At 33.8% G+C, this 26,565-nt stretch overlaps 1 protein-coding gene across 2 annotated transcripts in view; it reads left to right on the forward strand.

Annotated features, from left to right (window-relative positions):
* Nucleotides 1-26,565, forward strand: part of LOC123713998 (interference hedgehog-like) — a 95,933-nt gene that overhangs the window by 26,781 nt on the left and 42,587 nt on the right. For both annotated transcript variants that reach the window (XM_045667972.1, XM_045667973.1), the window contains exons 2-6: nt 4,531-4,590; nt 16,127-16,356; nt 23,812-24,006; nt 24,986-25,158; nt 25,959-26,163. In XM_045667972.1, the coding sequence (XP_045523928.1) occupies nt 4,539-4,590; nt 16,127-16,356; nt 23,812-24,006; nt 24,986-25,158; nt 25,959-26,163 (855 nt within the window). In that variant the 5' untranslated portion in view covers nt 4,531-4,538. The remainder of the gene's footprint in view (nt 1-4,530; nt 4,591-16,126; nt 16,357-23,811; nt 24,007-24,985; nt 25,159-25,958; nt 26,164-26,565) is intronic.

The following is a 26,565-nucleotide window of genomic DNA, read 5'->3' on the forward strand; positions in this document are numbered from 1 at the left end:
ATTTTTATATAAAACAGGAGGCCCACCGGCAGTCACCCGAGGTGATGTTAAGTGATACCGCCTCCAAGGACGCTCAATGTCAATTCGTATGCTCTTTTCTTGAAGGACCCATAAGTTGAATTAGTTCGGGAATCTATATAAAACATGAATTTTAAAAACGTTATACGGTGAAATAAATTGGTAAAAATCATTAATTTATCACAAAAATGAATAATTACAAATGTTAGTTATCGTCAGTCACGTGACACAAAACAGTTACAAATTAGTCGAATCGACGAAAGACATAAATAATATGCTAGTAAATGTCTTCGCCTGTCTAATATTAATATATATATATATATATATGTACATAATCGAATCGTTTACGACGACATCGTTTAGAATAACATATTGACGAAAATCGAAGGTCAAGGCAGGTGAAAGTATATTAAGTACATAATAATAACGTCATCGGCTGTTACAACTATCAATTTTAACGACCAAATACGAGTAGTCCCTTCGATGTCGTTATAATAAATTAAATATAACAAATTGAATAGGATCTAATGTCACTAATAAATAATATGAAATGGTTTTTAAAATCTTGTCAAATAGTACATTCTATTATTTCAATCTCATTCTCTCAATTTGTGTTTCTACTGTTATGAAGAGACATAATATCTCTTTTATCTCTGCCTTTTAAACTTAAGAAATGTATTAGAGAAAAGCTGTGTAAAAAGATTTACTACAAAGTTAACGATTACCTAGTTGATAAAAGGGCCTGGGACTAGTGCTACACAGGCCACTTCTAATTAATTTGCGATATTTGTTTAAAAATAAGTAATGTTTGATGATTTGCTATTTTAAAAGAGTACCGAGTGTTTTTTCACCCGGCTTTTTCTCTCTACACCCTCTGTCTTCTTTACCGATGAGTAGGGATGTCTACCTAATCAAATTTAATGACGTGGAATAAAAGATACCTGTATCTTATGTTCTATAATAAACATATTTTATTATATTTTAATTTTAATACTTATAACGTTTATTGCGGAGAATGCTTGGTTCTCACTGTTTAACTGATTTAAATTTGGTTTAGATGAGAAAAATAATACACGGCTACTGAACAGTGTATGAAGTTAAAAATATAATACATTTTTTTTGCTAGTTTTATTCATTCATGCGGAGATTGTGATTTCGTTATAATTGTACTCAGTTGAGACACCAATCAAAACATTAAAGTTGAAATGATTCTGCTCAACTATTCGTATATCATCTGTTTTTTTTATATTTATAACAGGGGGCAAACGGGCAGGCAGGCTCATCTGATGTAAAGTGATACCGCCGCCCATGAACACTCATTGTCAGGAGGCTCAAGTATGCGCCAGCGTTTTAAGAATAGCAAATTCCCCTTTTTTTTAGAAGGACTGGATGGACTGAGGATCTTTATCCTCGTAAATCATCAGACACTACGGAGGGATGATGTCGTGCGGCCCCAAAACCAAGTGATTTAAATCCTTTAAATCCTTTACTAGAAGTTACAGGGTACCAAGCCTGAACTTATTAAAAAAGTAGTACCATGTAACACTTACTTATTAATTACGGGACTACAGATACAGCCGTTACGTTTCTAGCCATTCAGAATATCGAATTAAGGTTGGAAACTAATTTAAATACTAATGGACGTATCGACCATAAACAAACCACTTTAGTGTTGCCACTTGTAGATAACGATATTACTTGTCTATTAGCTGAAATAGGATCTGGATTCTGTGTAGACCTTTATGCAATATTGAAGACCCTTGTACTTGAACAAGTGCTCTTCGATATTAAATTCATTTAATTTAATGTATAAATTCTGAATTATACATACTGCAGTACTTTCTTAAGGGGATGAAAGCGACCTTTGGTACTTAAGATACTTACTTACCGTCTAGACAAAATCACTTTCCGGCAGTCATGGTAGTCAATTCTTAAAAGGTCGGCAACGCACTTGCGTGACTTCTGGCAATTTGGGTGTCTATGGGCGTTATCACTTAACATCAGGTGAGCCTCCTGCCCGTTAGCCTCCTGTTACGTAAAAATAAAAAAAGACTCCTCGAAGCATTGACTAAATAGGTGTCCATGGCCCACGGCCTTTTAAAGCTCGATTTCCCGCTGCCTTTAGCTAATAACATCCTCATACAATTTTATACTTCGATGGTGGGAAGGTTTGCTCCTACGAAATAAGTTACAGCTTGTCAGAGCCTGGTATCTCAAAATCAAAAACACATTTTCTTTTGCGAACTAACGACCTGGAATCGACTGGTGGGGGTCTTCCCTAGAAGCTACAAGCTCCTTAAAACCCCTCTAGTTTTACGGCCTTCTCTTGGAGATAGGATGTGCTAGCAAATGCAGCATACAATTGTTACAGCATTTAAGAGAAAACTATACAATCACATAAAACAAATACACTATCTCCCTTATTCATACAAACTAAATCAATCTTAAAAATTCATTTAACAATATGGAAAATGAAGTTTGATTGAGGGTTATCTTTTAAGAACATTATTTGCATGTTCTTAACAGATAATCATAACTTTCAATCGAACATTAAACATTTTTATAGGTCAGTCACGTGACACGAAATAGTCACAGACTAGTCGAATCCACGATGACATAACAGGCCAGTTAATAATATGTATATTATATCTGTCTATTAATATCTATAACTATCTAATATTAATCTGAATTTAATTTCGTAATCTGTATAAATTATAGCTTTAAAAGGGTTAAGGATAACTCGCAAATTTATCAAACAAATATATTTAGTCTGCTTACAAATAATGTCTTTTATGCTAACTAGAAACTAACGAGTTACTTTTTGATTGAAATATGTATTTGCGTAACTTAAGAATGATACAAAGACGAAATAATCTTGATTGTTTATATTATGTTTACAAGCGGTTTGGCGGGTGCTAGAAATTATGAATATTTAATGTCATTAGGCTGATGATGATAAAGGAGTATTTTACTCCTTTATTTATATTAGCAGAGCAGTGTTGGCCTAGTGGCTTCAGCGTGCGATTCTCATCCCTAAGGTCGTAGGTTCGATCCCAGGATGTGCACCAATGGATTCTCTTTCCATGTGCGCATTTAACATAAGCTCGAACGAGGAAAACATCGTGAGGAAACCGGCTTGCCTTAGACCCAAAAAGTCGACGGCATGCGTCAGGCACAGAAGGCTTGTCACCTACTTGCCTATTCGATTATAAAATGATCATGAAACAGATACAGAAATCTAAGGCCCAGACCTAAAAAAGGCTGTAGCGCCATTAATTTATACATTTTATTTATATTAGCACCATAAAGCCGTGCTATGTATGTGAAAGTATATCTAGTTCGTACTTGTTGTAGTATTTTTACCTAAATAATGTATTCCTAATCGTAATGTGTAACATTACACACAAAATCAATTACTAGCGTACGTTCTATTAAAATGTTAAATGAAAGCGAGACATTAATTGCTACTTCAGATCTTGTTTTGTAAAAGGTTCTACATTTATCGCGGCCCTCACCCGACCTGAAAATAACTTCGTGATTTGTTTTAAATGAAAAAGAGCTTAGGTTTTAATTGCCTATAATTACAATTTTATTTAGATTCAGTTATTCATAGAGAAACATATACATATAACAGACTTCTATATAAATACTAGCCAACCCGACAAATGTTTCCCCATTTAATGATTATTGCAGTTAGGGGTTGTTTTTATTTTGGATTTAGATGCTACCAATGGAGTTGTCAAGGCCCTCATTACCTAAGGGGTTCGAAATAGATTGCGATAGCGGCATATAATTGAGGAAGCAAAGGCCCCTAAGAAGACTGTATAGCAATTGATGGTGATGATGAAACGTTGGTTACAAAAATATCGTAAAAGAGGATGTAAGAAAAATGAATATCGTTTAAAATAAATGCTTATGTTATTATATTGATAAAATACATATAAAATAATTACATTCGCTAATTGTTTGTGGCTCATAATAATAAGATTCATATCTTGAAAATCCATGTTTATCACATGGCAAGTTATAATTATATATGCGGCCAGAAAAAAAAGAGTGTTCATCATAAAGCATTTTTAGTTAATTATACAAATTCGAAATCAATATTCATAGTTAAGACAGGACAACGTCTGTCGGGTCCGCTTGTATAAATAAAAATGTGGTCATTCATTTGACAACAATTCATTATAATGTGTAAGATTTGGGAACCCTTTTAAGTAAAGAAATACCTGTCAGGATTCCCAGCTCTTCCGTAACTAACTTAATAGTAAATTCCATAAAAATATATAAATTTAAACAACTTTTTTTATTTATATTCGTTTAATAAATAGTGTATATTTTTTTATAAGTGTTGTTTTTTTAATGTTTAATTATATATTATAACAGTTGGAAACAATTTTTTTTCGTAAAGTCAGAATGTATGAATCGTGGACCTTGTTTGGAGGGAAACTATTCTTCGTATAAAATGTTTTTGATTATTATAGAAATAATATGCTATGTTATTATTTCCAGGAGTTACGATGGCTGTTCACCTTCACTTGCTGCTGGTAGCTATCGTGCCCGTACTAGCAGGTTAGTTAATTTTCTGACAGGCTTAAATTTTGCATATCATTGTATGCCCTAAACGTGAATGAATACGAGTAAATACCAGTTGCTAATGTCATAGATACATGATAAATGTCACATTTAGTATCCCGATGTGTTCTGTGTTTTGGCTCGAACCTACATATAGTTCGTGTATTCTGTCCTAAGTGTTATATTTAGAGTTGACAACTTCTTAATATGTATTTTTTTAGATTAATTTTAAATTTAAACTTTAATTAAGTAAGGCATCTGTATACCTACCTATTTATACAGCCAGCTAGATCAGGAATTTGTTGTCATCCTCTGGAGGAATTTATTTTTATTGTATGCATTGGATGTGTTGTAACATAAAGCTTCTAATAGCTAATTAATTTAATTTTGAAATTGTTTGACTCAATGTTAATTATTTTATTTTTAGTAATTTAGATGTACACTTAACCGTTATTATTTATTATTGCTTACTAGGGTTGCATTTGGGATAATGCCGCCCGTTGTTAACTTCATATGTTATATAAGTTCTGCGAGTGTAAACGTAGAGAGCAGTGTTGGCCTAGTGGCTTCAGCGTGCGAACCTCAACCGTGAGCTCATAGGTTCGATTCCCGGCTATGCATTGATGGACGTTGTTTCTATGTGCGCATTTAAAATTCGCTCGAATGGTGAATGTAAACATCGTCTGGAACACGGCATACCGCCCGAAAGGTTGATGGCGTGTGTCAGGCACAGGAGGCACATCACTTGGCTATTAAATTGACAAATGGTCATTCAATAGATACAGAGATCTGAGGCCCCGATGACTGTTGGCACTGATTTATTTATAAGCTACAATTATTTTGTATGGCCCATTTTTAAGTATTGTTCAAAAGCGCGTTAATTTCGAAACTAAAACTGGGTTGCTTTGTTCTAAGTGCATTCGTCGCATATAGGGCACTGCAGTAACGAGCACTTAACTTACATGAAGTTTTAATCTCCCTGACAAAAACTAGTTTCTAACATGAAATTTAAAGCATTTATCTGTTCGGATGATTTAAAATTGTTCATGGTTTTCATTCCTAAAACTAAGGAAAATTAGTTTGTGCAATATCTAATGGATTGGTTAATTTTAAGGTCTTATATTTTCTCTCCATATTTAATTTAATTATCGTGAAGGAGGCTTTTAATATATTTTTTTATAAAATAGGATTTCTTGGCTATGTTTTGCAGTAAGTACAGAATATCATTTAGTTTGGAATTAAACCAATTAAATTCTATAATAGCATGTTGTGTAAAAGTGTTTTACGCCGTGACACACAACCAACGAACAAAAAGCAAAAAACAAAACACAATCAAGTTTGAGAGTTCCAAGAAAGCATGTATGAACCATCATCAAGAATGTTTTGCGATGATAGTATCTGTCATCCTGCTCAATGTCGTATAACCTCTAGGTGGGACAGACGGCGTCCATAGTGAGTCTCCAGTATGTACGGTCTTGATTCTCGTATTTCACCTAGTTCCAAGTCTTTCCGGCTCTCTGCCTCATCTGCTACTGAAAGGTTTGCCTGGGATGGCCATGATTCCGCTTTGCTTGCTGGTTCCTTTCAAGAGCCTGCTTAATAATATCATTGGGATCCCTTCGGAGTGTATGGGCCTATCTATTTCCATTTACATCCTCTTTATCTGCTGGTTAGGGGTCGAAGTTTCTTAGCAGCGTTCCCAAAGTTGCTCATTTTCGAGGTATTCAATTTTTTTAATGATTGTTAGTTATAGGATATTTTCTACGTTTTAATAATGATAAAAATAATTTAAACTGATCAAGGATTTTGACAAATCATACCAAAATGTATAATTGTCACAGTTAAAACTTTTATATATATAAATGTTATCCGTTTTGAATAAATATACTCAATACTACTAGCTAGTACCTACGATGAAAGGAAACATCGTGAGGAAACCAGCATGCATTAGTCAGTATGTCAGGCACAGAAGACTGATCACCCAGCCTAAAATACAAATATCCGAGACCCCGACCTACAAGTTTGAAGCGTATATTTTGTACTTTTCTTAACGTACATAAGAGTTAAGGCCAAGACGCAGGCGAAAGCTTAATGAATCAATAAATACAGCGTTTCCACCTCAAACTTGTATTTAAACCATAGCTTTCGGCTTACGCTATCTTTGCATCACGATTGATGAGTTCAACAAAAGATATCGTTTAAAATTCCATGTTCATTATCCGTCGCTGCTTCAAGACAGATGACGTATAATTTGTCATTCAGTAAAGTAGCGTTGTAATCGTTACGGTTTTTTATGTTAAGCGGATACAGCAGGTAGTCACACACACTTCGACAATTGTAAATAAATAATCCGGTAGCACCAAAATGGGTTATTGTAGACTTATGGACCCTCAAATAAAGCAAAGACGGTTTAATATTTGAACGTAAATTTACTGCATTAAAATTCTAGTGCCATTTAGCGGAATTTGACTGAATATTGGTGTTAATTAAACGAAAGCGGCAAAATTAGGAATGGAATCTTCGATTTGAAATTAATATACTATACTATATAGGTATAAGACTAAACAAGATATGGGAATAAAACTAACAGAGACGAACTTAAAAGAAATAATGTTCAACAAATATTAAGAGAAACCTTTCTGGAATTTTCTGTAAATGTTATACAAAAAGTTCTTAAATAGATAGTTAAGCTTAATAGGCCGGGTTACCAATACCATTTACTTAATTTGTACATATACGTATGTTATTTAATACCTCTGACGACATAAACGGGGAATTGGCTAGAAAATAATAAAACAGGCCCTGTATATTTATAATAAAACTAGCTGACCCGGCAAACGGCGTTTTGCCACGTATATTATTTCCAGGAAACACTTTTTTAGTTCAATAAAAATAGCCTAACTACTATAATAAATATAGGGGTTGATCGTAGAGGGGTTACAATTAAGGATTGTATGTATTTTTGTACGCTGTATCATTAAAAAAAAAAATTGTTTAAAAAATTAAATTTTGGGGTGGACACCCCTTATCACTTAGGGGTTTGAAAGATAGATAATATCCGATTCTCAGACTTTATTTATTTACAGCCCATGCACGGCCAAATTCTAACTAAAAATTACATAAAAATAAAATACAAATAAGACTTACTGAATATGCATTAAAAAATTCATAAGCATCCGTCGAGCATACTCCTCCGAGTATGGGAACGAACATTGTGACACGAAAATTGTATATATATATATGTAGAGATGAACCTAAGCTAATATTGCTAAATAAATAAATAAACTATCAAAATGGGGAACCCTGCCAGTATTTTCGGAACCATGCCTCCATTTAATAATATAGGTTATTTATTGTTTTTTGTTGTTTAATTTATGTTAGTTGTAGGATTTCTTAGATTAGATTATTTAATACTAATTATTTATATGTTTAATAAGCGACAGTTGGGACTAAATATTTGACATGACATATGTGAAAATTGATATATGACAGTTGACACTGTCAGTCTGTATCTTTATCTTTTTATTATTATATATTTCTGTATCTTTTTATTTTTATTTGTCAATATAATAGGCAAGTAGGTAGGTACTAACAGTAGTAACCCTATGTACCTGACAAAGGCCGTCGTTTCACCGTTTGAGCGTATGTTAACCGCTGATAGAAAGTCCATTGGTGCACAGCCGGGCATCGAACCTTCGACCTCAGGGATGAGAGTCCCACCCTGAAGTTATTCTTTATAGAATATACGAATTAAGAACGTGTATCAATTTCTCAGATGTAGAAATGTGTCTCAACTCTGCTCCTCAGCATAATGCTGAGCCAGGGCCCATTACAACCATATCACACACGCATTACACAATTAAAACGAACCCTTTTCTTTAAAAAAATGTTACCTCTCATTCTTTTTTTTATGTGTTGTTATTTTATATGAGGCTCATGTGATGTTAAGTGATACCGCCGCCCAAGGACACTCAATGCCAGAGGGCTCGCAAGTGCGTTGCCGGCCTTTTAAGAATTGGTACGCTCTTTTCGTGAAGTGTTTTGTTAGTTATAAATGTTATGTCTATGTCTATGATTAATGGCATATTTTCATAGTGCACCAAGGTAACTCTCTCTTAAAAAAAGACGTACACAAAAACAAATTAAGCGCTTTAAAGAACGTGTATAAATGAATCAAACACAGAAATGTGTCTGCTTTATGGCATAGTCAGTAAGATAACTCTCTCGCAAAAGCTATTCAAAATAAACCAGAATATGAATATAAACCAGAGTTGCAGTGAGTGTGTAACTTTTTAATCAAAACTTTACTTAACTTCGCATCTACTTTCTTGTTCAGACTTAATTTATTCTAAATAACACCCTGTAAAATGTCTTTATAAGCACGAAGCTTTTCTTTGCCCGAAACTTTCGGAGAAACAAATATAATAAGTCCTTTTTATTGACGTACCTAACTTGTCAGAAACAAATTATTATTATTTATTTAACAAATCTACATTAAAAGAAATCACTTTTTTACCGGATTGAAGATATGTATTATTATAAACTTATAATTATTTTACATAATACTTTTTGACATTCAACACCTTTTGTTTTCAGTCACCGTAACCACGCACGCTGTAAAGCATGCGAAGCGTCGGAAAAAAATTAAAATAATGTAACACAATTATAAGTTTATAATAATACATAGCTTCAATCCTGTAAAAAAGTGTTTTCTTTAAATGTGTAAAAGTTATGTTAATAAAAGACAAACCTACATACAATGAACAACACGACATGAAACAGTAACAGTTTGAAAACTTTACAGAAAAAAAAACTATTTCTTGTTATTGTTAATTATTTCATTATTTATTAGTTCATTATTTTCATGAATTGTATCATGTGTGTCCTTAGGTTAGTTTTTACTGAGGGTGAGGCTGAGGTATGAATAGTTTGTTTTTTATTTTCTTTTGTAGTACCCTGCATGCAGGAGGCTCACCTGATGTTAAGTGGTACCGCCGCCCATGGACGCATGCCGGCTCGCGAGCACGCGACACGCTGCACGCCTTTAAAGAATTGCTACGCTCTTTTCTTGAAGGACCCTAAGTCGAATTGGTTCGGAAATACTTCAGTGAACTGCTCGTTCCACATAGTAGTGGTGCGCGGCAACAACTGCCTTAAACGCTCAGTTTTGCAACGACGGCCGTCGAGGTGATACGGGTGGAATTTTGTATTCTGCCCCGACGTCCGATGATGAATAGTAACGAAGGTATAGTTTCTTGGGTATGAATAAAACAAAAATCTAGACGAAGGACGACCTTCTCAAGAACCGCTTGTCTTAAGTAGTTTAAAGTTGATGTAAAAGATGTCATACATCTCAGAAAGTCAGGTTGATCAGACACTACCTACGCCAAATATTGTTATGAAAGGGCATTTTTTCTACTCCTTCAAAAATTCCGTCAATGTGTTCGAGAAATCTTAAAAACTTTATTTTTATTGATGAAGGCAAGCGAATGCGTTTTATTTGTTATATTATATTTTTAAATGCTCTCCTTAAGTAGAATAAAATTAAATTTGAATAATTATTGAAAGTCTGATTTATGAATAATACGATTACTAGGGTGATTAATAATAAATATCATTAATAGTTGCCTGATTATAAGTTTCAAGTACAATCTTGAATAAAAGTTAATTTATTACATTTTTCTAATTCTCTCCCCTCGTCAAACACCTATCTACCCTTCCTGATGTATTTACCCTCCAAAAAGTGACACAATATGATTAAAGTGCCTTGCCCTTCCTTAAGACACTGTGCGCTCGTTTAGTAGAAACATTTTTTGTTGTTGTATTACGGTAATTTTATATTTCCTGTTAGAGTCAAATTAGTGTGTTAAACACACAGAAACTTCAGTGATAGTATTATTTACATGTTATTTAACAGCTCACTATGTTGTCTCTGCTAATAGAGTGTGATATGCACCCGAATTACTTTGATGGTCGAGTTTTAAATGTATGTCATACTGCATTTATTCATAGCCTAGGTTTTAGTTTATTTGACGTTAAATTATATGAAAGTCTAAGTCTTTTACGTAATAAACTATAGAGGTTTGGAGGGTTTAGCGCAAATTAAGCAAATGGATTACGCGAATACCAGATCTGGATGGTCATATCGGAACCAATTCGACTTAGGGTCCTACAAGAAAAGAGCTTACCAATTCTTGAAAGGTCGGCAACGCAATTGCGAGCCTTCTGGCAATGTTAGTGTCCATAGGAGGCAGTAACACTTAACATCAGATGAGCCTGCTGCCCGTTTGCCTCCTATTACATAACAAATTGCGTTATTATACATTTAACAAATAGGGTATATAGTCTCTGTATATATATATATATATATATATATAATTCTCGTGTCACAATGTTTATTCCCATACTCCTCCGAAACGTCTCGACCGATTCTTATAAATTATGCATATTCAGTAAGTCTGAGAATCGGCTACTATCTATCTTTCAAACCCACAAGTGATTTTTTTTATGATAAAACATACAAAAATACATAAAACCCTTAATTGTCACTCATCTACGATCAACCCCTGTTTTTTTATATATATGATATTTTTATTGAACTAAAACGTTTGCCGGGTCAGCTTGTATTATTATAAATATACAGGGCCTGTTTTATTATTTTCTAGCCAATTCCACGTTTATGTCGTCATAGGTATTAAATAACATACGTATGTGTAAGTAAATAGTATTGGTAACCCGGATGATTAAGCTTTACTACCTATTTCACAACTTTTTGTATAAAATTTACAGAAAATTCCAGAAAGGTGTCTCTTATTATTTGTTGAACATTATTTCTTTTAAATTCGTCTCTATAATTTTTATTCCCATACCTTGTTCAGTATACATTGGACAATCGGTCAGGACATGTAACACCGTCTCTTCAGCTGTATTGCTACAAGAACAGGCATCACTTTGTCTAACCCTGAACCTGTAAAGATTCGACAAGAATCCACCGTGACCTGTCTACATCTGGGTAATCAACCCCGATGGTTTTATTAGTTTAATTATCGAAAAGGCCGAAACTACATTTGGAAGGAATAACTTAGTTATTAGGGAGAAATAAATGAGATAGAATTGCAGTATTTATGGATAATAAATGCTTTACGCTTTACGTTACGGAAAGCTCGTGCGCAATTAGTCAATAAAATATTTATAATTAAGCTTATCGTGGTTTATAACTTATTTTTATTTTTGTGAAGTTAGACTTGTTAAATAGCGTCGTCTGTTAATTGCTAAAGTTTGAAAGTTAAATTGAACATTGATATATTTATACATTAAAAACTGCTCCATTTAATGTAGTATAACTAACTTCTTCATACAAACGGAAATAAAATAAATCAATAGCGCTACAACCTTTTAGGTCTGGGCCTCAGATTTCTGTATCTGTTTCATGATCATTTGTTAATCTAATATTCAGCTTTCTGTGCCTGAGACACGCCGCCGACATTAGAGTATAATGCAAGGCAGTTCCTTAACCGTTCGAGCGAATTTTAAATGCGCACATAGAAAGAAAGTCCATTGGTGCACAGCCGGGGATCGAACCTACGGCCTCAGGGATGAGAGTCGTACGCTGAAACCTAACCTAGGTTAACCCTGATCAATCGGAAAGCTTCTAAATTCTGCTTTTAAATTCTATCTTTCGTACGTCAAAAATGTATAAGATTTTTGGAGAAATAGTTAGCGTCTGGTTTCAGATTCTTATAGAGAAAATAACAGTGAAATCTTGCGCCATATAAATAGGCACACAACGGTAAATTGTTCATTTTATCTCCACTTTTCACATAATTTACACCGATCGTTAAATAGAAGGTTATGTTAGCTCTGAATATTAAATTATATGGAATCTTGTTTTCGAATACCATACAAAATTAAAGATAATATGTATTTATTATAAAATTTATGTATCCATAATGATCGTTAAAAATAAAAAAAGCCTTTGGTGGTGCTGCTTAACTTAGATGTCAGTTATCGCTCATGCCCTGCGGGAGACAGCAAGTCTTTAGTAAATATAGTCCCTTCTTAGGAAAGGGGAGATTTGACAACCTTCTGCTGTCTAATTTCTCTGCCACAGATCTGCCTGATTCTATAAAAATGTGTGCGTGTACTAGTGTACACACGTAAGAAGTTTCACTTCCTTAACAAAAGGCTTTTATCATCATAGACATGAATACAAATAATACAATTATTTCATTTCACCTTATAACTACTAAGATTACAGCAGAATTTGATTAATTCTAATAGATTTATTACTATAATTGTTATCGTTATTATATATTTTTGTTATTAATGGCTTCGAATCTTTTCGAATTAACCGTGGTAGGGACAACAACAAAAAAAGGGCGCGTAACGGAAAAATGTGACGCGTAACCGAAAAAGGTGACGGTATTTTTTTTACAACGTCGATAAAGAAGTTTCACTTCAATAAAAAAAACACATGATATATTCTGTAAATATGAATAATAATCCAGTGGCGCTAAAAGCCTAAATGGGTCTTGGCCTCAGAGTGTATGATCATTTTAAATTTCATATGTATAGTCATCTATCTCATACATGACGATTTTTAAATTTGAGATATATCGGTTTCCTCACGATGTTTTCTTTCATACGACTAAGTGAACATTGACAGAATTGCTAAAATGAGGACAATCAAATACTTATTAAAATATGTTTAAAAGAAATATACACGTGTGAAATTACATGAGAATTTAAGAAGGCGCAGCGCCAACCATGTAACCTCACAATCGAGTAGCCCGCAATGCAGTACACAACTCACGAGGGGACTCTTTGTATTAAAGTCGCATGGGTCCGCCAAGCATCCGCGAATATACACTGTCAATACAAAATTATGTACGAATAAAGAAAATAATACAAGGAAATAATGACATAGCAAGATATCTAAAACGACTCGGCGGAGGACTCTCTATGGAGTTGCTGAAAATGTCCACCGAATGTTTCTCTATTTTTGTTTGCGCTAACAAGCCATGTACAATGTACGACACATTTTTCTTTCCTCTACTTAGAACTTCGACCCTTACCTGTGTTTTGATGTATAACTAATATAATTGATAAATCATTTTGATCTCCAAAACATTCCGTCTCCGTACGTGGGAGTGGCTTCGAAATTCCGTACAGGTCACCGTCGTTTATACTAAGTGCGCGTTCAATTTAGAAAAATCTTTATTTTAGTAATATATTTCATTAACATTTACTTGATACTATTGATTATTTTAAACTAATAAACGATTTGACAGTTTAACCTGGTTGTAGCGTGATAGTTGTAGTCCTTATTAACATATAATGTATTTTGAGCATTTCAAGCGCGCCTATTTTAGACATATAGCATTATTCGAATTGTGTTCGAAAAATACATTTCCGTTAATAAAGTGTACCACAGCATATGCAATACAATGTTCTACAGCGTGTTTATGGTTTTTTTAATATTATGGAAATAGTTTTAAATGTGATTTGTTGTTTTAAAGAGACAACGGTTAACGTAAAATATGTAAAAAATATTAATTTATAAAATCGCTTACAAATGCGTTAAACTTAAGTTTTTCATACAAAATCTATTATGTTAAGATATTAAGTAAACCCCTTGTACATGTGTGAATGAAACAATAATCTAATTATTATAAAAAAAAAACATAGCGTGGTGAGTCAGCAACAAATAATTTCTTTATTTAAAATTCTTGAAACGGTCATTGGCACATGGGAACAATCTGATACACCTCTGAGATTCTTTTTCTATGATCTTGATATAAAGCTTATATCACTTGAAACATGATATAATAGTGTTATGGTATGTATATTAAGTTGCGTTGATTGGTCTTTGTTGTATAATATATGTTAATGTGAGGCTAATAATTATTTTATAAGCTTTAATATGTTTTGGAGCTATGAATGTTTCCAAATTAAATGGTAAAATAAATGAAAATGGTTTTCTATTTTATGCTTTTAATTGTACTAGGTATATGAAATAAAAATCTTTCACCAATAATTGATTATACGTACGAAAAATCTGGTCCCAAAGCACAGCGTACCAAGCTTTAAAAAAAAAAAAAAAAAAAAATATATATATATATATATATATATATATATATATATTCAAGATATGTATTTTCTCAGGACCAGGACTTGTCTTAAACATTTAATAAAGTAGATTATTTTATACTTTTTAACAAATCTCGCGTAAAACATACCATGTATTACTATATTATATTTCTATTTAGTAACAAGGATGCGTCATTTGATAATAATCGTTCGAAACATAATCGCGTTTCAAGGCCAAGTTGATCGTTATTTATTCCAAGTTTTGTTCATAAGAATGCAAATAAAAAGCGTCCGAAGTCTCGCCGCTTGCGCACCTTCGCTCTTAAAAAATAATAATATCTTTATCCACTACTATAAAGTGGAATTTGAATAATGTTTATAGCCTGTTCGAGCAGCGTTAAAGACAATATATTATCTATGATAATTGACTTTAGTTTTTAGATTGGTACCAGGTCTCAAATCTAATTAATATTTAAAAGTCATTTATCAAATCTACACATTTATCTTCCTTCATATCGCAAAATTCGTAACGCATGTATCAAGTCAATCTATTTATCCCATATTTATAAAATAAAATATTGATATAGTAACTAAGATGTTGTTAGGTTATCCAATTACGTAATAACTTAAGACGGCAGACTCCGAAAGTAGGAACTGAATAAATTAACGGACTTGGTATTAGTGGATCTCACTTTTTATGGTAGAACTGAGTTACGAGTCTTGGATTGCATATCATTTCTTTTTTATAAATAGTCCATTTTTTCCTTTTAGGTACCTACCTAATTATGAATAAAATATACTGTGTTTATACAATGTCTGCTTGGTTACTTGGCTTCTAGTTTTATTTACACCGTAGTTAGTCGAGAATGTCTAAAAACTATTCTCATCAATCAAGAAAAGAATAGTACGGTCGTGCCACCTTTTTTGAACGATTAACGCTTATTGGAAATCATATGTATAATCTGTCTCTATTCACTCATATATATATATTCATAGTCTGTAAGGATAATGTATGTATTTCTGTAATAAATAAATATATCATATATCTATTCACGTAAATAATTAAAACCGAAACAATACTTTCTCAACAAAATATTAATATTTTTTATTCCTCGACAATAATAAGCATAACAATTTTCCCACCATGGAGCTGTCATCATTTTCGTGATTCGAACGCATATTCAAGCGCCATCTCTGTGGTATGTCATGTTCCAATTTTGACTTATCTGTGGCAGCGTCCAAATGAGCTTTGGCGCCATTTCGTATAGTATTAAAAAGTCGTGACTTTTTCTTATGATTCGTATTTATCTAATTTGATTATATCCAGATATGTTTTGATGTCGCGTTTTAACTGAGCGAGTAGACAAAATAAATACTTTTATATATAATTATTTTATTATGTTTCTGGTATAGAAAAAATTACTATTAAATTTAAACATTCCAGAAATCGAAATGGAGTTCACAAAGTATCCTGAATCGGTAGCGGCCCCGGTTGGTGATGAAGTCACCTTCGAGTGTGCCGTCAGAGTTCCAGGAGAACGTCTACAGTGGAGGTGGAAGGCTGCTGATGGGGACTGGAGGCAGTGGAAGGAGATACCAGCACGGGATAATGACGGAGTGTCCACCAAGCTGGTTGTGGATATCAATGAGAATATGGTTGATGGCTTATACCAGGTTCGTTACACAGGAAATATTTCATAAACGAAATCGCAAATATTTTATTGTGGTCTATTTATTAACACTATACTAGGCTTGTTGAACGCTCACTACTAAAAGTTGTTTGAAATCTAATCTCTGCTACCACGGCGTAAAATTGAAATTCTTTTAAGGATCGGATAAAAGGACAGCTTACATAAATTCAAGAAAGAACGCAGTCCACAATAGTTTCAAATCATACCTTTATGTCAACAGAACTACATAATATTAGGGTGTCTGTGCCAAGACACCATACTTTTGTTTTACCACAGAAAGGTTTTTCTAGAAATATTCCGAAAAAAAAATTCCTTTAAAAAAATTGAACCGACTCCAAATGCGTTAAAAATTATTATATTGTTACTTTGGTGTTTATTTCTTTATAAGGGTTTTGGCTCGCTTATATATCCCTAGGAAGAATCTTGAACCATCTTGGAGAATTCTTAAGGCAGGGTTGTTACTGAGAAGGGATAGCACAATTCCAGAACGTCTTTACTCTTTATCTGTTTCGCACATTGCTCCGTCCTTAGGTCCGTCGATAATTCGGTCTAGAATATTCCTTCATCGAAGGGGTATAACTAGGCCTGAAAACGGGTCTCCTGAAACACACATGATCTGAAAACAAAAATGTTTCTGGGAATAGGATGAAACGCCTCCTGAAAACTTTGGTAACATTATGCAAATTATAATTTTGTAATATGTGATTAACCCTCTCCTGAAACGGTCAGAAATATAAATATGAATATTTCAGCCTGCTGAAAAGTTCTCTGGTGGCAAAATTTAGAAACATTGCAGTCGACCCGTCTTCGTAACAATGTGATATTATTTATTATATTCATTGATTGGTCTCCAGATCAACGGACGGCGAAGCTAGCTTCCTTGGTTTTTTGTCTGTATGTAAAAATACTACATACTCATTCGCTTAGACACCAATTTAGAGAATAATACACTAGACTGTTCAAGGAAATTATTTGTTACAGTTGTAAATTCTATTAAAAACAGAATATACTAAGAAGCAAGTAACGAAGTACTAAAAGACAAACACATAAATCTTGTCGCCGTTTAATTTAATTTGTATCAATAATTATTAATGGTTGTAAATCAATTACAAGTTTAAAGTAATAACAACATGAGTTATTTGCAAAACAATACTCGCAATCAATGTTTCAAGTCTATTGATAAAGCAATTACATATTACTTATTTTTTACAGCTGCTTTTTTAATTATTATTTTTTGTGACTGCGTCAATACTATTGCGGTAGTTTGTGTGTGTGTGTTTTCCTCGCTTCAGCCAGATGGCGCGGTCACTGGTACACAGATGATCTTTAAAAAAAATCGCGGTCGCTGAAATGTGACTGATGCAAAAAAATAGATAAAAACAATCCTCGATGCTGATTATATATCATACTAAAATTTCAGCTCGATCGGTGCAGAAGTTTTTGAGTTTTTGAAACGTACACAAACCAACAACATTTTTCTATATATATAGATTTTTTTAAATCTATAATAATCGATTCTGTGTGCCTACGGGCAAAAGGCCTACCCCATTGTCCTCCATCTTTCTTATTGTAGACCAATCTCATCCAGGTCTTAGTCTTTCCAGCCATTTCCATTTCATCGGCCCATCGGCTTTCAAATGGCCACTTGGTTGCCATAGTGTTACGATTTTGCTCCATTCCATTCTATGGTATCTGTAATATGGCTTAAATTATTATTATTATTTAAAGACAATTTATCAATTTTTCAAATCGAATAGGCAAGTAGGTGATCAGCCTTCTGTGCCTGACGCACGCCGTCGACTTTTTGGGTCTAAGGCAAGTCGGTTTTCTCACGATGTTATTCTTTACCGTTCGAGCTAATATTCAATGCGCACATAGAAAGAAAATCCATTGGTGTACAGCCGGAGATCGAACCTACAACCTCAGGGATGAGCGTCGCATGCTGAAGCCACTAGGCCAACAATGCTCACACTATGTGTGGGTACTTACAAAAAAAAAACAATACTGCTTCAACCATAGATCTGGGCGTCAGATTTGTGTATCTGTTTCATGGTCATTTGTTTTCTCTAATGCAAGTGATCAGCCTTTGTTGTTGTCCAACACGCACCGTTTATTCCTAGGTCTAAAGCCTGTTTTCTAACGATAATTTCTTTCACCGTACTAGCAAGTGTTAATATATATGTATACATAGACAGAAAGTTCATTGGTGAACAGTCAGGATTAAAACCAAAATTAGAATTGAGAATCCCACGCTGAAGCTACTAGGTTTACATCTTGTGTCATATGACACATACACTTGCTATTTTGTGGATTAAACAGCTTAGCACATATTCTTAAAAGCGCAAACATAATCGCATCGCAATAACGGGGATCTGTGCAACAGATCCGTTAACAAAGACTTTGCATTTATAGAATACTGTCTCTGACACTATCGACATATTTATATGTTCGCAGAGTGTGTTCCCAGTAGCGATATTGTCTATCTTATGTTTTTAATATTACATTGAAGTAACTTCTTTATCGGCGTTGGAAAAAAGTTATCGTCACATTTTTCCGTTACTCGCCATCTTTTTCTTGTCCCTACCACAGTTGATTCGAAGAGATTCGAAGCCATTAATAACAAAAATATATAATAACGATAACAATGATAGTAATAATTATGTTACAATTAATGAAATTCTGTAATAATCTAAGTAGTAATAAGGTTAAATTAAATAATTGTCTTATTTTTATTCATGTCTAATCATTTATCTTTATTATTGCAATTTCCGTTAAGTTGCAAATAGAAGATAATTTTTCTAAAAATAAGATCATAAAGAAGTTTCAGTTCTTACGTGTGTACTAGGACACGCACACATTTTTGTTTAATTGCGACATTATCGTATTAGCCTAGTACTGTAGTAGTACTTCTTTTGCTAACTAGCGAACTGTGAAATCCCGGTGGCGGTCTTCCCTGAGAAATACGACTTCAACTATTCGAAGTTACAGTGCTACTACTCCCCCTGAGAGCCCGGAAATGCACCTACTAAAAATGAGTGTCCATGGGTTGCGATGATTGGCCTTTTTGGGCGTCCCGTACGCTCGTTGCCCCTATTTATAAAAAAAAAAAACTAAGGATAATTTGCGTATTTTTGGGAATAAATGTTTAATTAAGGCTGATAAACTAAGCTCCGAATGCAAAAAGGCAATTCTTCGAATGCAAAATCTGACGTTTTACACAAAAGCTCCATATATCTATATCTATTTGATTATTTATTGTTTATTATTACATTATCACGTCTTTTTTCGGATGGCAGAGACCAACGATCTCAACTCGTTACGGTCTTGAGAAACCTCTTTCGCTTGATCCACTTTCATGACATTCACCAATGCATGGTGTGGCTCATCAGGTATGGGTACTTTTAACTTATCCCTTCTGCCGCAAAATGTACAAAAAAGCTTTAATAGAGAAATTTTGTTATAGACGAGTTCAAAAGTTATTAGACAATAAAGTCCTAGTCCACAAATGATGCATGTCTTAACGAGTCAAGAGGTGTTAGTTGAATACCTGCACTAATTTAGAATGAAGATTTCTGCAGTAATATAGTCACTCACTGCAACAAGAGCGTAGCGGAGGCGAGACGACGTGTCCACACTGGCCTATGGGGCCGTTCAAGTATTACGTAAGCACTATAGAGGGATGGTTCTTTGATTTCTTATTTGGTGATTACATCAACAGAAATTATTTACTTTTCTACCCATATTACCCACACATTGTCTATGCTTGAAAACTAAAGGATCGAGGACTCGAGGATTCCTACTTGTCATATAGTTATCTTTTAATATGTGACAAGTGAATTATAATGCTCCAAGTATGTTTGAAGTATATGTAAATTGTTAGACGATAATGTATCGGGATAATATTGCGGGACTTCTCCTAACAACAATGACAGATGTTACATTACGCAATACTGATAAAGCGTGATTGCCAATTCGTTTTAGGAATGATGACAGGAATGTCTAAATTGAAACAGGAATGCCTATTCGCACAACAAATTTAACCATCGATGAACGTGAAGCGATTCAATCGTTACATATCCTATAATTGCTATTGCTTCTCACTGCTGACATTTAGGATCTCTTTAGTTCGAGTTGCGGGTCTTTTGTTCTCACAATTTTTGTTCTCAATATCATAATAGAACCAGAAATTTGTGACATACTTGATTTATTTCAAAATAATATGGTGAAATCTGGTGAATTATTTAACTACTGTTTAAAAAGATGAAAGGCGTTAATCGGAAAGAGGATTTAACACGAGCAGCGTTTTAAATACAAACCAATTTTACATATCTTTTATCTTTATTATATGTTACAGTTTACATCCACAAAAGAATACAATTCATTCCGAATAAAAGGCATTTCATTATTACAATTCAATTTAAGCGTCAAATTTTAAAATTTAACTATAGATTAATATATAAATGTGACACTCGCTTGAATAATAAACAATATTAAATTTATATGTTATTACGCGGTACCTATTTCCTTTATATAAAGAATTTCTTTTCAATTTGGCCGGTCGAATTTTTAAATTTTTTTGCCTTTACTTTTTCGCATGGTAATAAAACAAAAGCATATTTCGGAATACAACTTTTATCGTTAACAATGCTAGTTATTTCATACGTATGAGGTCTAGATCAGTTCCCAAAGTGAAACCACGCCTCACAGGTGGCCAATTTGGTTGTTAGGACGTTTAATTATCAGTACTTATAATGACACATAAGACTACATTAAGCGCTTTTTTCCTTTGCTTTGGAAGCAGGTAAAATGTACTAAAACAAAGAACACATATAGAAAAAATAAGACAAGCGGAGCGGAGGGCGCTTCAGAAAATGGTGGATAGAATAAAGAAGCGTTAGCTGGAAGGGAATTGAGATGGATGGATGCCTCAATCAAGGATTAGGATTAGGAAGTTAGGATTACGAGTTACAAGAAATAAAAATGTTTACAACAAATCTAAACTGTACATTGCACATTTGAAAAATATTGGACATAAACGGGCTTTATTATTTTTAATTTTTAAGCACTTAATTTAAATTTCCTTAATAATTTACATTTTGTGTCCGTTCCTAATTAGTAACTAAAATATTTATTTGTAGCTTAACTAAAGTTGGGTTACATTACTCGTGTTAAACAAATTAATATACCAAATTGATAAAGCTAGAATGAATGAATGAATTTATAATTATTTCGATGTTTAAACATAAGCTTTCAATAGACTGAAAACTTGGCTACGATTAATTATTCTTGGAAACCAGAATTTTGCCCCGTTAGATATTCCTATCCTTGGGGTATTCCCTAAGGCGAATATTTATCTCGACGTTAGATTTAGCATTTCATTACGTACCATTTCAATATTCGTCCTACACAGTTTACCAAATTTATTAAAATCTTATTTTGCCCCAATTTTTGACTAATTACCGAACTTGCTTAATCCTCTTTGTTTTATTTATTTTTATTTTAAGGCTTAAATTATTTCCGGATTCACTAATATCTGGTTATCCTTTGTGTTAGTAAATATTTGTAACAGTTACTATGTATGAGGAACCCTCTCCGGTAAAGGCCTCCTCCTCCAAGCCATCTCTTTCTCGAGCTATTTGCATCCATTGAGGACCTGCGATTTTTTTGATGTCATCATCCCATCGAGCGTAAGGTCTGCCTCTGTACCGTTTGCCTGGTGGGCCTCTCCATGTAGTTACTGCTTTCGTTCATCTTTAAGGCGAGCTACATGACCCGCCCACTTCCACTTCAGTTTTTTGGCGTAGCTTAGAACATCAATTGCTTTATTATGCTTTGGTCTCTGATATTATTTCCATGCCTCGTTGACATGTATTTATATTGTTTTTTTTATTTTATTTCTAAATTTCCATCTTTGACATGCATATGTCAGACATGGAATAAGGCATGAGTACATAACTCTCTTCTTAAGCATTATGGGCATAACTCACTCTTAAATATTTCTTTACAACTTAAATATTTATTCCACGTTCTTCTAACTCTTCAAAGCCTTGTCTTTTCCAGTTTAGTTTACATATAATCGATTCTAATACCAATTTTTTTTTTGGGGAGAGTGGGTCACCTTGCCTGACTCCTCTACGCACTGCAAAGCTTAGTCCTATGGATTTTAGCTTCACTCTACTGTTGCTGTTTTTGTTTATATATTTTAGTATAGTTATGTATTTGACTTCTATATTCTGCGCTTTTAGTGGTTCCCATATACTTTCGTGAGATACAGTATCAAAGGCTTTTTGGCAGTCAATAAATGCGATGTAGAGGGGTCTTTGTTGCTCTTGATATTTTACTATTACTAGCTCTAATGTATGAATGTGGTCAACAGTATAAAAGTTTTCCGAAAACCAGATTGTTCCTTAGGTCGTTGCTGCTCTAAGGGCCAGCTTATCCTGTGGTTTATTATTATAGTTTAATCCTCTTTAAAAAGGGGCAAATCCTGGCACGAGTGAACGCTTAACGAAGAAGAAATCTAGTTGCACCACAACTCGTGGTCTGGGCCTCAGATATTTTTCTATTTTCTCTATCTGTTTCGTGATACCTATAACTTAATAAGCAATTAGGTGATTAGCTTCTTGTACCTGAGACACGACGTCGACATTTTGCGTCAATGGAAAGCCGATTCCTCACGATGTTTTCCTGTACCGTACGAGCGAGTGTTAAACGTGCTCATAGAAAATCCAATGGTACACAGCCGGAATTACGCCTTAATTCAGTATAATAAAAATAATAAAGCCTTTTCTATTTCCATATATAAGTTCCATTTGTTGTCATTGTAAGGGGCAACACAAGGGGCTCCCTAGTGTGGGGGACTAGCGTCTATTTTGTCACAAACATATTTCTGTCATGAATAAAGTTTTATTTTTATTATTAAAATGTTGTTAGTACACTACTACTGTTCGTATCTACTTATAGCTAAATGTTAGTAGCCTGTAGATATGGTCTCCTCTTGACCCCTTGAAGGCCTTCTGCCTGATGCCGCTATCTTTACCAATAGTCTGCCAGTCTTTTCCTGCTATTTCTACAGTATTATGAGCCCACTTTCTTTTGGCCTGCCCACTTTTCTTATAACCTCGGTATTATATTTGTATTTAAAAGCTATTATAATGATTAACTATGATGATTAATTAAATTTAATAAACATCATTCGGGGTCACCTTTGATATTCACATTTTCAGGTACTCTCTATAAAGACCATGCGATGTTAATTATTTGTTATTATTCTATTCTTCGCTTGTGAGGAAGTTGTATGGATCTGGTTGGCGCTGTGCTTTCTTAAGTTCTTATGTCATTTTTACACGTGTATATCCCTTTTTTAACATCGTCATTTTAACATGTGTGATGTTTGAGAGCAAAAATTAATCAGAAATATAAGCATGATGTTTTTCAGTGTGTAATATGGTACGGCGCAATTAGCCTGGTATCGATACCAGCAAAGCTGTCCATTGCCAGACTGGACATAACCCAGAACACGCCAGAGAAACGGGTGATCACTGCACCATTGTACAACACCGTGGTACTGCATTGTAAGGAGCCGAAGTCTGAACCGCCGGCAGTGTTGAGCTGGTGGAAGGATAATGGCAAGGTAAGCTATTAAAAATAAATTTGTGTATTTATTTATATTAAAATACCTTGAATCTTTATTCCATTCCCGTCACTAATAAATGAACGAGACAAAAGATTAAAAAAATAAATATTTTCAAATGTATTATATCACGCTCGTTCGTACATTATTACATACACGGTAAATTATTTTAAAATTTAAACTATTTTTTTTCGTATAAAGTTTGTAATTAAAACGGCTTTTTTTACTTGGGCTTCAAACGTTTATTTTATTTATTTATTTGTTAAAGCTTACCACATCATACATTGTACTTAATCTACTGCATATTTTTTATAATCTTTCATCTAAAATGTATGGAAAATATACATTAGAAATACAATTAAAACATATAATACAACAAAAAAAAAACATCAGCAAAACAGCGAATTAGATTCGTGATAGGCACCTAACAATGCTTTCTCTAAAACCGATCAGCCTACTTCCGAATATATCCAGCTCCGGATAAGCACTTTTCAATTAAAATCACGAAGAATTCGTCGAAAGAGAGGTGCTTGTACTCCTAGGTTGGTTTTTATTGGAGGAATTTGGAAGATATTTCTGATTTTAGACCGTTTATTACTTGCGCAGATACTCTCTTACCCTTAAAAGCGAAATCTTCATAGCGCTATGTCATGAACCTTGGTTGGTATATTCTACTGTTATCTTCATACAAATAAGCAGTGTTAACCTAGTGGCTCCAGCGTGCGACTCTCATTCCTGAGGTCGTACTGCATCAATGGAATTTCTGTCTATGTACCCATTTAACATTCGCTCGAACGGTGAAGGTAAACATTGTGAGGAAACCTGCTTGCCTTAGACCCGAAAAGTTGCGTGTGTCAGGCACAGGAGGCTGATCACCTACTTGCGTATTAGATTGATAAATGATCATAACCGATACAGAAATCTGAGCCCCAGAATTTTAAATTTTTAAACCTTACTTATTAAATGAATGTCAAATTAGGGCTCTCGCAAGCAACTGGACACACCGCACGGTGTGCTAGTCATCCACAACGTGACAGTTGCTGATGATGGCACCTATGGATGTGCCGCTACCAACGAGATAAGCGGGCAAAGTATCGACCTTCCCGAGAGGACCTATTTGAGGGTGCAGCATGAGGGAAATGGTGGAGCCAGGTAGGTTTTTGTTTTCAGTTCAGTGTAATATTTTACATTTAATGTTATATCGTATTATATTTGTATATCACTAATTCGTAACGATAGTAAGTCAGATTTGCCTGACACAAGTCTATTTGGGTCTATGATATTCCGGTATTTTTAATCACGGACATGTGTGCCTGACGGTATTCTGTCTATTTGGGTTTATAATATTCCGGGGTTTAATTCAAAATTATAATGTAAAGGTTATGTCCTTTATATTGTAAATTTGAATAATGAAAATGAATTCGCAAAATATGAAAAATCTGTATGTTCTGTATCTTCTGATTCCAGGGAGTCGAACACACGATCTATGAAATTATAATGTATATCTTCTAGGATCCCCGTAGTAATTTCTAAATAATAAATATTGTATTATTTATTTATTTCGTAATTCTACAGCAAACATAAACTAAATATTACATTTATACTAAAGATGGTCTTTGTAATCACCCACCGTAGCCTTTCTAAAATTCTTTTATAACATACATAATCATTAATACTAAAAAAATAATAATATAATAAACTTAATTTATATGTTTTACTTAATCACTATTTAACTGTTAACGAAATACAGTATATTAATTTTCAAAACATAATGAATAACTGAAATTCAAATTCCAAATAATCCAAAGGGCCTTTGGGAAATATTATCTATATATATACAAAAATATTCAAATATAAACGCAAGATTTTTTTATTACTTAAACAGATTATTAACTTAATAGTTAAATAATTTTGTCTTTCGATCGAAACCTTAAACAATCTATGGTCTACAGATTTCTAGAAACAGAAGAATACGTTGGTAAATACGAGAAAGAAGTTCTCATAGCGCCAGTGGGTCCTGATGATGGACTGCGGCTCTGGTGTGGGGCAGTGGGCACTCCTCCGCCGAAGGTCACTTGGAGTAAGGAGGGATCACCGAGCCTCCCTCGAAGACATGACCACACTCTCACAGTATCACCGTTTACTACAGAAGATGAGGTACGTAACCTTTAAAAGTTTTTACGGGTTTGGTTCAAAGTTCTGTATCAATCAAATTCATTTGTATAGGTCGATAATATGGTTAAAAGGAGTATTAAAAATATCCATACCGCAAGATGAGCACATACACTCATTCACAAACATACACTCACTTTTACACCAACACACAACACAACCAAATTACGTATTACTTAGGTAATTATAGGTATTGAATAATTTTTATTGTTTTCAACCTTTTGTAAATATTTGAACCTTTTCGTAGATATTATATATTCCATCTTCGGCTATATTTTAAGTGTTCTTGTTTGCTTTTATATATGATTTTTGTTAGTTGTAGGATTATTAAATCAATGGCGCTGCAACCTTTTTAGGTTTTGGCTTCAGACTCATTCATCATTTGTT

Source organism: Pieris brassicae, chromosome 9 (genome assembly GCF_905147105.1).
Source record: "Pieris brassicae chromosome 9, ilPieBrab1.1, whole genome shotgun sequence".
Taxonomy (NCBI): Eukaryota; Metazoa; Arthropoda; class Insecta; order Lepidoptera; family Pieridae; genus Pieris; species Pieris brassicae.